The 14,932-nt window shown below is 32.0% G+C and overlaps 1 protein-coding gene across 1 annotated transcript; it reads right to left on the bottom strand.

The window, feature by feature from the left end:
* Nucleotides 1-2,803: 2,803 nt before the first annotated feature.
* On the bottom strand, nucleotides 2,804-6,124 carry LOC143573353 (O-fucosyltransferase 19-like). Its single transcript, XM_077058253.1, has 8 exons — nucleotides 5,702-6,124; nucleotides 5,211-5,283; nucleotides 5,031-5,101; nucleotides 4,799-4,887; nucleotides 4,327-4,459; nucleotides 4,026-4,258; nucleotides 3,474-3,950; nucleotides 2,804-3,274 (listed from the first exon to the last, which is right to left on the bottom strand). The coding sequence occupies exons 1-8, from the start codon at nucleotides 6,080-6,082 to the stop codon at nucleotides 3,013-3,015; spliced, it is 1,719 nt and encodes a 572-aa protein (XP_076914368.1). The 5' UTR covers nucleotides 6,083-6,124; the 3' UTR covers nucleotides 2,804-3,012.
* Between the last annotated feature and the right edge of the window lie 8,808 nt (nucleotides 6,125-14,932).

The raw sequence follows: 14,932 nt of genomic DNA, 5'->3' as shown, positions 1-14,932 counted from the left end.
CATCAATATTGGTTATTAATGTTAATTGTGTGTGTTTAAGGGTAAATTTGGAAATTGACTAATAAATTTTGAAAGTGGGCATTTGTAATGGGACAAACAAAAAAATTAACATTAACACTACTTCGTCCTTGTACACTACATTTGTGATTGTATTGGTTCGTATACATTGTTTATCAAAAATAAAAATCTTTAGTCCATGTCTGCTTGTAACTCTTTATAAGGTAACATATATGTCTGCTTATAACTCTTGATATAGCCATGTATAGTTGTCTGTGTGACAAATAAGGTTATTCAAGTACATACCGCGACCCTAGATAAATTATAATATATATCCATGAAACTAACAAAAGAATATTCATACACATAAAATAACATACCTTTTAATCAAATTCATATATATGATGTCATTTGAGATCATTTGCTCATGTTTATCAAAAAAAGAAAAAAAAAACATGATTATCCTAAAAAACAGATTACTTGAACTATGATGATATAATCATCATTAGAATCTGAAATTGATTGATCATGATAAATTATTTGTAGTTATTAATATTACGCATATGACAAATTTTAATTAAGTTTATATATTAAAATTAACAATTGTATAATCAAGAAACATATAAAACCCAAAATTTAAATATAACAAAATGATTTGTTTCATTTCATATGAATGGAAAATGACAAAGACATACTAACCTTAAAGCCATATTCAAATAAAAGTAATTATTTAAAAAAAAAAACTGTGTATAGCTTTTTAATTTTGAATATAAATTATAATAGATATTTTAATTATACACTACCCAACAGGTAACACTAACATAACCTCAAATCATTGTATTTGTCTAAAATTAAAATTACTAAGTAATATAATATTGAAATGATTTGAACGAATAACTGATGAAAACGATATTCTAGGTTTTCATATCTTAAATGATTTTTGGAAAACGAAAATAGTGGAAAAGGGATTGAAACAGATTTTTTGTTTAAAAATTTGAATGCTTTTAATTAAGTAATTTGTCTTATAACAGGCATATTAAATTATATATATATATATATGAATGTATAAAAAAAGTATAAATCAAGTCATAAAATATGTGTTTTTGGAGCATTTTTGTCTTGAGTTATGAAAGAAAATATTGAAAACTAAATATTGATATTCTTATGGCTAACCTTTTATACTGCACAAAAAAAGACATATAAATAAATGATAGATAGTTCATATAGTAAATCGTTATTCATATGGATTATAATTATAATATTCAACTTCAATGATTTAATGCTAAACACCGTGATATATACAAAATGTATTCTTCATGTTTGCAATATTTATATAAAATGGTTGGAGAAAATAAAGAAAACACACATTTTCCTGAGTTCAAATACATATGAGAAAATTTTAAATCCAAATTTGAAACAAATATCTTATATAAAAAATTATGCATTGCTGCTCAAATCTCAGTATAAAAGCAAGTTATAGTTTACCTTGATTTCTAATAGGTCTATAACTTTTAATTTTGATATTTTCTTATTTTATTATCTTTCACTATTAATGTTAATGAATGAATCAAATAAGATTTACATTCAAGAAAAATAAACTTCAATTCATATATAGAAATGACTTAAAATATAATGATCAATATTGAAATGTTGAAAAAAAAGAGAAAGAGAGCTATGAGAGTGACAAGTGGGAAAAATGGGTATTTATTTATTAGAATATATAGATAGTTTATATCTTTTCAAACAAAATTATAGTCAAACAATCTATATCTAATAATAAAACTAAATGTAATGAGTTAGAAAAATTTAATATGATTTAAATTACATTAAATACTACTTTTTAATGAGTTACAAGTTAAAACTAATGGATACCAATTTAAACTCACAGCCCATGGATAGCATAGGTTAAAGAGCGCATAGATTAGAAAATATGAGGGAAATTAAAGTTATGATTGAATATGGTAGAATCATAAACCAATTGTAAAACCAAACCGATGACCGGTCTAAACAATTTCAAGGTTTTAAACCGAACAATAAACACTCATAATTGTTATGCGATTAATAAGGTATGTGTTCAAACACCAACTGCATCACATGAACACCCGTCTATTAAATATATATAAACACGTCAACGTTTACTAGGCGTCAAAAACCGGTAAGCATTAGACCGTCGCCCTCTCTGGCCAGCCCTTTGGGCCGGGTGTGTGACTACAAGATGTGAACTCCTACCTTTTAATTGTGGGACACGCCACTTGGTAACCAATGTGGTTTTAGTTTAATACAAGATGTGGGGCACACTGCTCTACAGGATGTCCCTTTGAAAACAAATGTGAAAACAAATGTGGTTATATAAAATTTAATTAGGATAAATGACAAGTTTAATTAATACAAACAATCCTATAAATTCAAAAAGGACTCATTCGATAATTATTTACCATCCTTGTTGCCTTACAATGACAAAACATATACCAGACTTCTAGTGACATGAAACCTCCTTAATTTTACCATGTTCATCAAAACCACTTTAGCCCTACACATTCACACCTTCCTTCCAAATCGAGTAATCGACAACCATATAAAAGATACTCACATGTTTCTAGCAAACAAAACCCCAAAACAACCAAACTGGCCACATTAAACCGTACCGGATCTATCCCCTCAAACATGTGATTTGTGTATAGCCTTGTAACTTTAACCTTGCGGATGCTAAGGTGATATACTTGTCATTCTTTTTATAATGGTAATCAGTTGCCTGATGCAATCACTAACAAAATGTAATACGAGATTTAAATGCACATGATGTGCATGTGAGAAACACCTAACATCATCTTTATGTACCATGTGAAATATATTGCATATATAGATATAGATATATATGCATGTATAAAAGCTAAATTCCCATTTAATATTTCCCCATTTTCTAAAACCAAAAAATAAAATAAAATTCATGTTGTGTTGCGGTCAAGCAACGATCCTATTTGTGCACTATACAACCGCTAAAAATTAAATGCCTAGCTATATTTGTGACGAAAAGGAAACTCGTTGGCCTGGTCTTCGGTCGACTTGTGGACTAATAGGTCTGTCAATGGAGCCGTGGCAAATGCACCCGGGATACGGGTTTGCATAGAAATTTTCTTCTACTCTAGGGGAGTCACGGACGGTCCTCTCACGTGGTGCACCTAGCCGGTCCTTATGAATGGTCTTCACTTGAGAACTAAACGTGTCCCATGTTACAACTCCATTGTCCCACCGATCTATCAACTTAACAAATTTTTGCCTGAAAACCAAATAAAAGCCATCATTCAACATTTAATAATTAATATGTCACTTCGGATTATTAGTTATGAGGTTAGCTAAACTTGTCCCTCCATGAAAACATTAAACCAAAAGGTTTTTATTTTCTTTCAGAGTGGAAAAGGAGAATATTACTGATGCAACAAGTTGAGTGTTAGTCCTAACAAGTGAGGTGAGTTTACCTATGAGGGCTAATGGTCTTGCGGAACCCTTCAAACTTCCGATGCCCTTGGACCACCTTTGCCATATTCCCATCATACGTGTAAACAAAAACATCACTCTCAAGGGCAACAATATGATCAACTGCAGCAAGACGATTCTGGTACCGCTTAAACGCGTCCAATTCGTCTTGAGTCATAAGTTTGGTATGAGAAAACACGGTTGGGTAACTATCGTCAAAGGTGCGCATGCTTGTATTGCCGTATATTTCACCCGCAACTATGTAAATTTGGGTGTTTGGAGGGTACCCCATGGCTTTAAGGAAGTAAGCTGCTTCTCTAGGGGACATTGGGCAGCCCCCTTGTTGCCTCTTTTCTTTGCTGTTTATTTCCTTTTCTTTCCAATGCTTCACACCATATCTCATTGCCCTTAGCTCTTCTGCTTCATCTATTGTCAAATTGTGGCTGCACCCTGTGAATGCAAGCATGTCTTTCTCATATCTGCAAAGTCATCCAACAATAAATTTTTTTTTTACTTTAGATGCTTGACTTTAAAACAATAAACTAATTAATTACCTTAAATGAAGAGCAATATAAGGTTCTCCTTTGCTCCTAAGTCTATCAACTAACTTTTTTCCAAGCTCTTGAATCTCATGAGAATAACGTAGGGCCTCGTAATTGGCTCGACATCTAAGCTTTTGCAAAGACGACGCGAGTCCGTTGTTGACAAGTCTTGAATCCGAATGTGTAAACTCAATCACTTTATGTTTCTTCAACAATAAAGACATCTCCCCTCTGTAGTAACTAGCCTGCATTGACCAAAGTCAAACAAAAAGGTTTTTGTTTCTCCCTTCAAATGTAAAGTTTGCATACATACCTTTGACCAAGAAATAGGTGCCCTGCGATGCGGTTTCTTATTCCTGAATTCTGGCGGTAGAGACTCTACAATCTCAATATCATCTTTTAAAACTTCCATAAAATGCCTCCAGTCGAAAATGTCCTTAAAATCACTGCAAATAAGAAGACGTTATTGTGTTGCAAATGGTAGTATTACCATATCATAAATTCATAATGTCCATGAAATTAATGCAAAATGTTTTTATTTTTCCCTTTAGAATCTTTATTACAGTAAAAGGATTTAACTTGTAACCTCTTTTGGCACTACAAAACAATGCAATATTTTCAGAAACAAAATTTAACTTGTTACCTTTGTAGCACTAGAAAACATTGCAATTATATTCGGTAAGGTATGCACATGATGCCTAACCATATGTATGGCCATTTAAGGCTGTCTTTCCAGGAACAACAATACATGGGCAATACCTAAAAAGCGCACAAAGGGGGCGTACCTGGGATCGGTCCAAAAGGACTGATGATCAAGAAAAGGAAGAACAAGGGTTGCATTCATGATCTTCGCAATCGCTACCATATCACATATCTACCATGATAATTAATAAGTTAGACATTTTGAAGCTCGATAACATTATGAACACAAACAAATTATATTAAGTTCATTTTCTGATTTTTTTAAGCAGAGAGGTGTTTAATCCGAAATAATTGTTTTGGACGATAATGACTCACCCCGGTTCTCATCTGATTCAATCCACCATTGGCATGTACAAGGATACAGCCGTTTGTCCTTGAGCTTGTCTCTATAAGACAACAAAATAAAATGAAATAGAAAATGGCGTCACATGATGATTGGATTGGAGAATCATATATATAGTTTTATATAAACAAAATCCAACAGGGTCGACTAACTTATTCGGTTCCTTGGTCGAACAATGCATTGATGATAATCACTGCTGTTTGGTTTCATCCAAATTTCTTCAACCTGTCATGAGGAACAAACAAGGAATTAATCACAACATGTTTAACACGTTATAAATTAATCATCTTTAGCTTTGAAATCATCTAAATACAGTAAGAGGGTAAAAGGGTCATTTCGTGTTACAAGAAACTGAATCTCTTAACAAATTTGATTACTTGGTCAAAAGTCAAAACATTCTATGAAGCATTTGTATTTCATTGTTGCACCCCACTCCTTGTTCTTAATTTATCCAACAACACAAAAATAAAATAAATAAATATTAATTCAATCAACTATCTGTTAACTAAGAAAAATTTTAAAATTCACGTGAGAAAATTTTCTGAGTCCGTCACTGAATAAAACAATGTGATCATCCTGAATAAAAAGCGTTAAAAACCATAATTTGAAGTAAAAAAAAAAACAAAGATGTTAAATTACGTACACTATGATCATAGTATCTTTCAAGTGGTCTAATCGGCACGGCTGATTCAACTTCTGACGATAAAATCCTCTGAGGCTTAATCGAGTCACGCCTCAAGACGAACATGCCGGAACTATGCACCTCGGCCTTGGCCTCGGCCATCCGACACCCGGCCATGTAGGCAAGCTTACACAAGACCACCAAAAGAATCACAAACACAAAAAACACATTCTTCCTTCTTCTCAAACACTTGAAAGCCGGCAACCCTTTCCTTGAAAACAAGTGGTAGTTGCATGGATGTTCTCCGGGTGAGTCTATAATTACAGACATTAATTCCGGCAGACGCCGGCGGTGGGTTGATTGTCTGGAACCTCCAGCGGCAGGGTTAGTGGCAGTTGACATCCAAAATAACCACCAGAGGAAACTATTGAAACAAAACTGCCAAAGTGCCAAATATGACGTGCATATTTATAGTCTCCTATGTATGAATATTATTATTATTTTTTGTAACAAATTAAAATTTGGAACGGCAAAATGCTTTCCGTCCGATTCTCTTTTATAATAATAATGCCATAACAAACATTTATATATAGAAATAAGGAATTTGCGGAATATTGGTAACTATATTTAACAAATAATATGAGTGTTTACAACGTGTACTACATTAATAACTTTTGTTTAACAAAATCTTAAACGTTTAACTATATTTATGACACTGTCTTTGTCGCTTTTGACTTTTTGACTTATTCAAAAGTAGATATAGTAGACTTATAACTGATTTGACTTCTTTTTGCTAGTCATGTGGAATAACTATTTGTAGAAAAATCAGTGACTAAAACTTAATGACTTTTAATTAAACATAACATAATTAGTTTTTAATTGTTATAAATTTATGTTTTTTAATTGCTTAGTTAAATTTTGTATATTTGTAACAACTAATATACGCTTAAATATTTATAAGTATTATGCTAAATAATGAATATATATAATTTTCATCAATACGCGTTTTAGCTAATGACGTACATATTTAAGATGGAACTAATACATAGATTATTAATTAATACTATACGACATGATGCATATTTGTGTGTGGGTGAGGGATGTTTGTGATAGAGAAATATAATATTTTAAGTTGTATGATAACGTTAAAACAACGTAGCATATACTCATGTAGTCATCACTACTTTGAATACATCTTAGTTAGATGTAGTAACTAGTAACTAATTGTACACGTATATAAAACTGAACACCAATACTTTAAAATTATTTTTTAAAATAAAACATTAGGATGACGTGGTAAAATCGAGGAAGGTTTTCGATTCTTTACTTTTTCGTACCTTATTTACCAAGGAGTTAGCTTGATTAAATAAATTGCAAAAAAATCTTTTTAGATTTAAATTACCATTATTAATATTAACATTATTTTCACATCATCTCCCCCCCCACCCCCCCATCCACACCATCCTTATGATCGTCTACTAAATTCAAGTAGATTTGTTGTATCATCATCCAATCTCCGATCTATAAATTCAAAATTACGTTAATCACTACAGTTTCTACCTAATTTTCAACTAATTAATATATTTTAATACATTTATCATTATTATTTATCTTTCTTTCATTCACAGACACTTTCAAAATATATTAAAAAATTATAGATGATGAAAAGTAGCTTTTCAAATATACATAAAAATCACTACGTTTTCTAAATTATAAAAACTCTTCACTCAGAATATCCTAAATCTCTCTCTAAGTTATAAAAACACCCCTCACTTAAAATAGACAATTCACAATTGGTCAAACTCCACTCATATTCTTCAAGAAATGATTAATGGACGTTAAAAAAATATATATAAACAAACAAAAAAATAAACGAACACACAATATTTAAAAAAAATATATATTTTATAATAGTTATGAAAATCACTCAAAACTCAATTATAATAAATCTCTTGATCAGATCCTATGACGATTTATTATTCAGTAACTCAAATTTGACAAACAAGAAAACTACTAAACCATATTTATTGCTAAACCACTCATTCTTAGATAACTGGACCCATGTCTTCGCTGGCTCATTTACACTACAAGAAAACAAGGGCAATTCTAACTACGAAAATCCTTCGGAAAATTATAGACATATTTCAAAGGAATCTATTGAAAAATCCATTAGGTATTTTTCTTAATTTTTCTGAAAAAAGCAACATCGATCCTGGTTGTGCATAAGCAAGTCGAGGCGGAATTGGTGCTCTCGGAACGTAGATTCACACCTTTATCTATCATGGACGCACGTATAAGCTGGGATTATAATTTTAATGTTGCGTGCCCTTCTTCAACCATTGGGACTCGTGGGCATGTTTTATTAAATGTCACCTTGATAATGAATATGAAATATTAAGGAGTCTGTGAAAAAGAAATACCCAGCTTGTTGGAATGTAAAGCGAGGCTGAATTTGAGGTGTTCACATTTGATGCTCCCGCCCCACAATATAGACTCGTTGGCTAACATGGTAATTAACAACCTTGCCAATGTTTTAAATAGTGATTTAAATATGTCGGTTGGTGATACAGATATAACTAACTGCTGGTCACTTGTCCGGTATGATTTAGTCCGGTTATTGGGGGAACGAAGTATAATTTGAACCGCCAAAATGGATGTTAATACCAGTTTATACTGTTGTACCAGTTTAAGCCCATGATAAAAATTTTGGTTTAGACTTATAGGCTATAGCAGCCTATCCACATAGCGATCTACTTCCCGATTTTAACCTTACAGCCTTTTAGCGCTCCTATGCATACATCATTGATCAAATTCAGTACCATCAATCATCAGTTCCTGTGTCCAATATCAATGTGGCTGGTTTATCTCCTTATATATACCTAATGACAATAGGTTGACGTACATTATTTAATCAGATGGCAAGCTTCATAAAAACCGATATGTCATTTCCTGTAACTAATAATAGTAACTATGCTATAACTTTTACTTATTTGAAGCCAGGGGATAGTCAGGACCGTCTCGTGGGTAAGCTAAATGAGGCAATGATTTTTGGCCTCCAGCTTAAATAAGAGTTAATTACTAGCTTTAGAGCCCGTGTAACACACGGGATGATTTAAATAATTAAGTTGCAAATAAAGCAATACATAATATATATTGAAAAATTTATTTCATCTATGCTTGTATCATTATACATAAATTGATTTTATTTATATCATAAAATTATTTTTTTTAAAAAAAATGAACTTAATAAAAAAAATAATGCAAGTGCAAAAACATACACACGAACACTCCGTCTATTGAAAATTTATTCTCAGTATCATGTATGTATAATTGAAAGAAATTTCGTTATGAACCAATTTCGGATAATACTTCTCATATAATAATAGTTTTGAGTTACACCATTAAAAATATTTTGATAAGTTTGAGAGACTTCTTGACTTTTCCAATTGATAAAAAAAATATAACAGGTTAACCCGTTCAATTTTATGAATATTTTGCTTTATTTGAGCATAATTTTGTACGACATGTTTCACATACAACATTCTGATCACTATTCAAGAAAAAGTCAATGCTGACACAAATATTTATAATTTGATAAAAGTTAAAAGTATTGATAGGCCTGAAAATGACATGTCATAAGTGGTTGTCATTTTTTCTTAAATTTTAATAGTCATGTGAAAAAAACTCAATGTGTAAAATCCCGAATCTTTTGACTGTTTTCAAAAATGTCACTAAAAATAATTTCGAAACTCAGTCACATTTAAAATTCTAACTTTCATTTGTTTTACATTTTCAAGTCAAAACTTTGAACTCATAACAAGTTAGACGATAAATCTATTTGCATTCTCAAAATTTTAAAAATATTCAGATTACCCATTTTTTACACGTACCAAATTTGAGCCAATTGTTGTTAATTTGTACAAAACGATATATTTATCAACAATTAACCCGTAACAATCAAATTTAAGTTTCACCAAAAACTCGAAGCAATCCTTGATATAAAAAAATCCAAGAAACTAAATATGATAAACTTTGTTATATTTGAAAGTGATTAGTATATACTGTACTTATAATATAACACATATATGTATAGTTTACTAAATTAACCGAAAAATTAAATAGATAGATTTAAATCATATATTTTTAATTTATAAATTTATACGATAATGTAAAAAAAACAATAGATAAATGGATTTATTTTTAAAAAATGGATCAACTTTTAAACATATATTTATAATTTAATGATTAAAAAAAATTACTTTGTAAATTGAAAGCATATTAGTGTTTTTTTTTTAATTTACAATCTTCAACAATATAAAAGTATAATATGTTAATGATAACATTTAAAATTATATTCTTTTCATTATTTAATAAACATGGTTTTTGTAGATTTTTGGTATTCACAAAGTATGTTGTGAAATATCTTCTAATGATGTACATTAGTATAATATTTGAATATTTTTTTTTTTGCATAAAAGTGTACAGATATAACACAAATAGAGTTTAAAGAAAAGTAAATAATTTAATTAGATATAATATAAATGAAATATAAAAGGAAAGTGTATAATTATTGATATATGCCATATTTTAGTTTTGGAGGAAAAAAAATTGTGAGATTAACACGTGTCACAACTATTTTACTTTATTAGAACAGGTAGATGTTTTATGAGATTTTGAAATAGAGTTCTTTTAGAATTAGTAACTCAATGATGAGCCACAAGCTAAGGATAATTGCTTCATATCCATTATCACGGCATATCATTTCATATTTTATAAACGTTATATACTCTATAGCGCTATACACATAAAGAAAAGAAAATAAAAAGAGCTCAACATTTTAGTTAATTTTAGGCTATTAAGAACGTTGAGCTGGCCATGGGGATATGGTTAAAACTTTAAAGGAAGATTTATTGTACTTGCTATGTCATGATGATCTATAGATAACAAAAATACATTAGTTTATAAAAAAACATGTGTATACAATGTCATGATTTCTTAAACATTGTTAGGGATGATTCATACTTTTTTTTAAAAAAAATCATTTTTTATTGGTCATGAAAGAGATTTGAAGAAGACGATAAAAATGATTCATCGAGCGAAGTTGTTTATATCTCAAATAACCAATTAAAAATATATAAAAAATGTTTTATTTTAACTATATAATAATGCATGTACACTGTGTTTGATATTTGATAGTCAAGGTCACGCATAACTCTTTAGTTGGAACTTGGAAGCATAATTATTTTATAAAATAAAAATCGAAAAGCGTCATCAATATATTTGAAGTGGAAGACGTGAAGGGTTGGTTGAGAAACATATGTTTATATGAAACAACATGACATGACATGCATTATCAGTTTTAGAGCTTTCTTCTATCATTAAACTTACTATTTTGTCTCTTCTTCCATATATGGTGCACCTACCTTGACAACAAACGATAGAAGGTACAATGCAAATAAACAATATTAAACAGCAATGGATGATTCCACAGAAAATGAAATGAATCGATATAGAAGAACAATCCATGAGAAAATTTTGAAAAATTGATTTCGTGTGATAATATTGAAAACATAAACGCGTAAAAAGTAGTAAACGCAACTTTACAAGCACTCAAGGTGATGCATATCTACAAAGTGTTTCATTATACCTATCATTACATTACTTAAAAATTGAGCAATTATCATCAAAATTTGCAATAATAAAAAAACGGTAGCAAATTTAGAGACCGATTTAGCAAATTTACTACCGAAAATGCCAATTAAATGATATGGTGACTAAGCAGTCGAGATTTTTGCAACCATTTATTTTCGGTGGCTAAGTTTTTGCAACCGGTGGCTATGAAGTTTGAGTTTTTTGCAACCGGTAGCTACGTGGTCGGACATTTTTTCAACTGATGGCTAGGCGGTCGGAGTTTTAGCAACCGGTGGCGTGGTCGAAGTATTTGCCAGGCGGATTTTGCAACCATTGACTATTGTAATATCCGACTTTTATCGAAAGAATAAATAAAGGAATTTATTATAATTATGTGTTATTATTTATTTATTTTAAATAATAATAACTAACATGGTGGGCTTCAAAATATAAAATGGACTTAGGAGTGGTTATGGGCTTAAGGTCCATGGGATAACTTAAAAACATCTTAAACCTCATCTAAAACCCTAGTGTAGTGTTTGGTATGTAGAAATGAGAGGAGTAACGGCTTAATCAATGTGATGAAATCAAAATATAAGTTTTTGTTTGGTTAATGGAATGAAATCAACCATTAAACAAGGAATCTTATTACATCAAAACCATTTGCACCTTCCCACTTTTTTTTCATTTCGTCCCCCCTTCACTCAACTCTGTAAAAACCACCAGACAACTACCACCACCATAACTGGACCACCGCCACTAGTTGACCACCGCTGCCACCACCAACATCGCTGTCACCACAACCACTACCACTTGACCACCACCACTGTTGTTGTCGCTACCACCAATACGACTTAACAAACCTCCATCACAACCACCACCACCATGGTCAACAGCAGATCACACGCTACCATAACCACCACCACCAACTGACTACCACCTAACTGTCACCGCCACCACCACCATCACAGTCGCTGCAACCACCTACGCCACCATCAAGTCCACGCCACCACCAATACATGACCACCAACCACCATCATCACCGCCATTGTCATTTTTTTGTTTTGTTAACTTTATTTAGTCGAGGTATATATATATATTTGTCATTTGTATTTAATTCTTATTTTTTTTTTTCCTACTAAACAACTATGTTAATGAGTACCTGGGTTTAGGGTCTTACAGCTAGGCGACCAGAGATTTTGCAACTGGTGTTATGCGGTTGAAGTTTTTTTTACTTTTTATTTGGAAGATTGATTTGCGGCCATACTCTTAGCAGTAACAATAGGCTATTATTAACTAAATAGAGCACGTGATTTGTTCATACCACACTTTTAACAAACTGATTTCAAAACATTGGATTCAGCAGTTTACAACATATCGATTAATACATCCTGGGATCGTCAGATTAAGATGAAAGTGAGTAAAGTATTTATTGAATTTGTGTATAAACACCATCACATAACAACATATCGTTATTAACATACATTCGTCTACAACAGTTTGTTTTTTTATGAGATGTCAACTGATTGTATGCTTAATTTGGGATATTGTGGCTTAAGTGATAGAAATTACTTTGTTTTTTTTTTCACTTATATCAATCGTGCACCAGATGTTTGATGAAATGTTCAAGTGATATTTTGAATCAGAAAGTGTTATGTAAGAAACTCGAATTAAAAATAACGTTTTTAGGTTCATTTCAGTAGAATAAGAAAATACCCTTGAAGTTTGTTTTCATAACTTGAAGATCGGTTATGAATAACTTACTAGTCAAGATTTTTTATGATAATCACTCCCTTAAACTTTTGATTATTTGTAGATTTCTAATAATTCTTGTCTTGAGACAAATATTTTTGCAGTATAATTATTTAAGTTTTGAAGGTGGATAGTCTCCAATGCTTGGAATGGCGTGGTACAACAATCAAAATTGGATATATATATATATATATATATATATGAAAGGATTGATAGTGACATATTAGGCGCTATATTGAAAGATAGCGACTGATCGTCGTGGTGGGACTGATGAAAGCCTGGAAGATTGATATATAGCATTCAATTGAGAGAATGGAGAAGGACTGATTAGGCGCTATATTGAAAGATATGTTCGAAGGAGGGTCAATCTTTTATTTGGATTTAAGGTGGCATGCATGCATGACGAAAGCGATTTACTTTTTTTACTTTATGACACTAGTTTAATGGCACACAAAAATAAGTGTCATAAATCTTCTAATTTTTTAAAAAAATGACTTTGTATTCATGACACACATATTTGTGCGTTATAAATCACCGCGTGTCATTGTGCACATGCTTTTAGGCTATGCATAGTGGAGTGTAAAAACGATAAAATTTCGAGTTCAAATTATAAACTTTTCAAAGTGAAGGGACCAAATTTGCCAAATTTCCAAACATTAGGGATTAAAACGAAAATTCTGTTTTCTTGTCCTCTGGCGATACGCGACGGGACAAAGGACAAGCCCATCGCGTATCGCGGGTTGGTCAAAGGTTCTAGATGGAGTCAACAACGATACGCGATCGCTGTTAAGCCAACGTCATCGCGTATCGCAATGACGTGGCCTAACACCTCAGGCACAAGAGCTACCACGTGTCCACATGTGGCACACCGTCTGCCACGTGTCCACATGTGGCACACCGTCTGCCACGTGTCGGACACGTGGCCACACGTGGCACGTCGTCCGCCACGTGTCAACACGTGACACACCATCTGCCATGTGGCGACACGTGGCAGACCTACGTTGTGACTGGCCAGGGCTACGTCACGATACGCGACGGGTGCCCAAGAGGCCGTCGCGTACCGCGATGGGATCCCAAGAATTTGCCTATAAATAGCAAGGTTCGGGTTCTCACTTTCCACACACCAAAATCAGTTTCTCTTTCTCTCTCTAACATCTCACTAGCCATATTATCATACCTCGAAGTTCGTGCCATAATTCCTCGATAAACGTGCCCCGATTCCTCGACGATTCCTCGAAGTTCGTGCCACCCTCCACCCATATACCAAGAAGGCATTTGTTATCATGGAGATGAGTCTCGAGAAGCATGCCAACAAGTGTTGAAGATTGGTATTATCATTTGGCAACAAGAAGGAACGTTGGTCAAGACGACAAAGGAAAACAAGCGGCGTTGGAGTGCTGCTCGAGTTCTTAGGGTTTTCATAAGCCTTTAAGGTAAGGCTTAACGCCAATGAATATTATAATAAAATATTATTATAAAGGCTTAAATCTTAAGTCGAGGTTATACTCGATACCTCGATAAAAGAAAAGAAAACATAACAAAGTAAGAGTAAAAGATATGTGGTGATAGATAAATATATATATATATATATGTGTGTGTGTGTGTGTGTGTGTGTGTGTGTGCAAGTATATATATTCTTTGTTATGAAATTATTATTTAAGTAATAATGAGTATTCTTAAATAATAAAGAAAAGAATATGTTTCTTAGAAAAGAAGAAACGTCGGGTTTTATAAATAAACTAAAGGTTTATAATTACTTTTAAACTAAAGGTTTTCAAGTAAAAGAGATTTATGAACTAAAGGTTCATCGAGGTAAAGGATATAAAATAAGACTAAAGGTCTTAAGCCGGATGGTATATCCGACTAACA

The sequence above is a fragment of the Bidens hawaiensis genome, unplaced genomic scaffold, assembly GCF_021521415.1.
Source record: "Bidens hawaiensis isolate Kalapana, Puna unplaced genomic scaffold, B.hawaiensis_p1.1 tig00026395_1, whole genome shotgun sequence".
NCBI lineage: Eukaryota > Viridiplantae > Streptophyta > Magnoliopsida > Asterales > Asteraceae > Bidens > Bidens hawaiensis.
Note: the sequence above shows the minus strand (reverse complement) of the source record. Positions and strands in the feature narration are given on the sequence as shown.

Excerpts from the sequence above, each read along its gene's own strand:
- LOC143573353 (XM_077058253.1), bottom strand. The coding sequence starts at position 6,082 with ATGTCAACTGCCACTAACCCTGCCGCTGGAGGTTCCAGACAATCAACC. Across the intron at positions 4,460-4,798 it reads TCCTTTTGGACCGATCCCAG|TGATTTTAAGGACATTTTCG; the intron begins GTACGCCCCCTT and ends TCTTATTTGCAG. Across the intron at positions 3,275-3,473 it reads AAGACCATTAGCCCTCATAG|GCAAAAATTTGTTAAGTTGA; the intron begins GTAAACTCACCT and ends TTTGGTTTTCAG.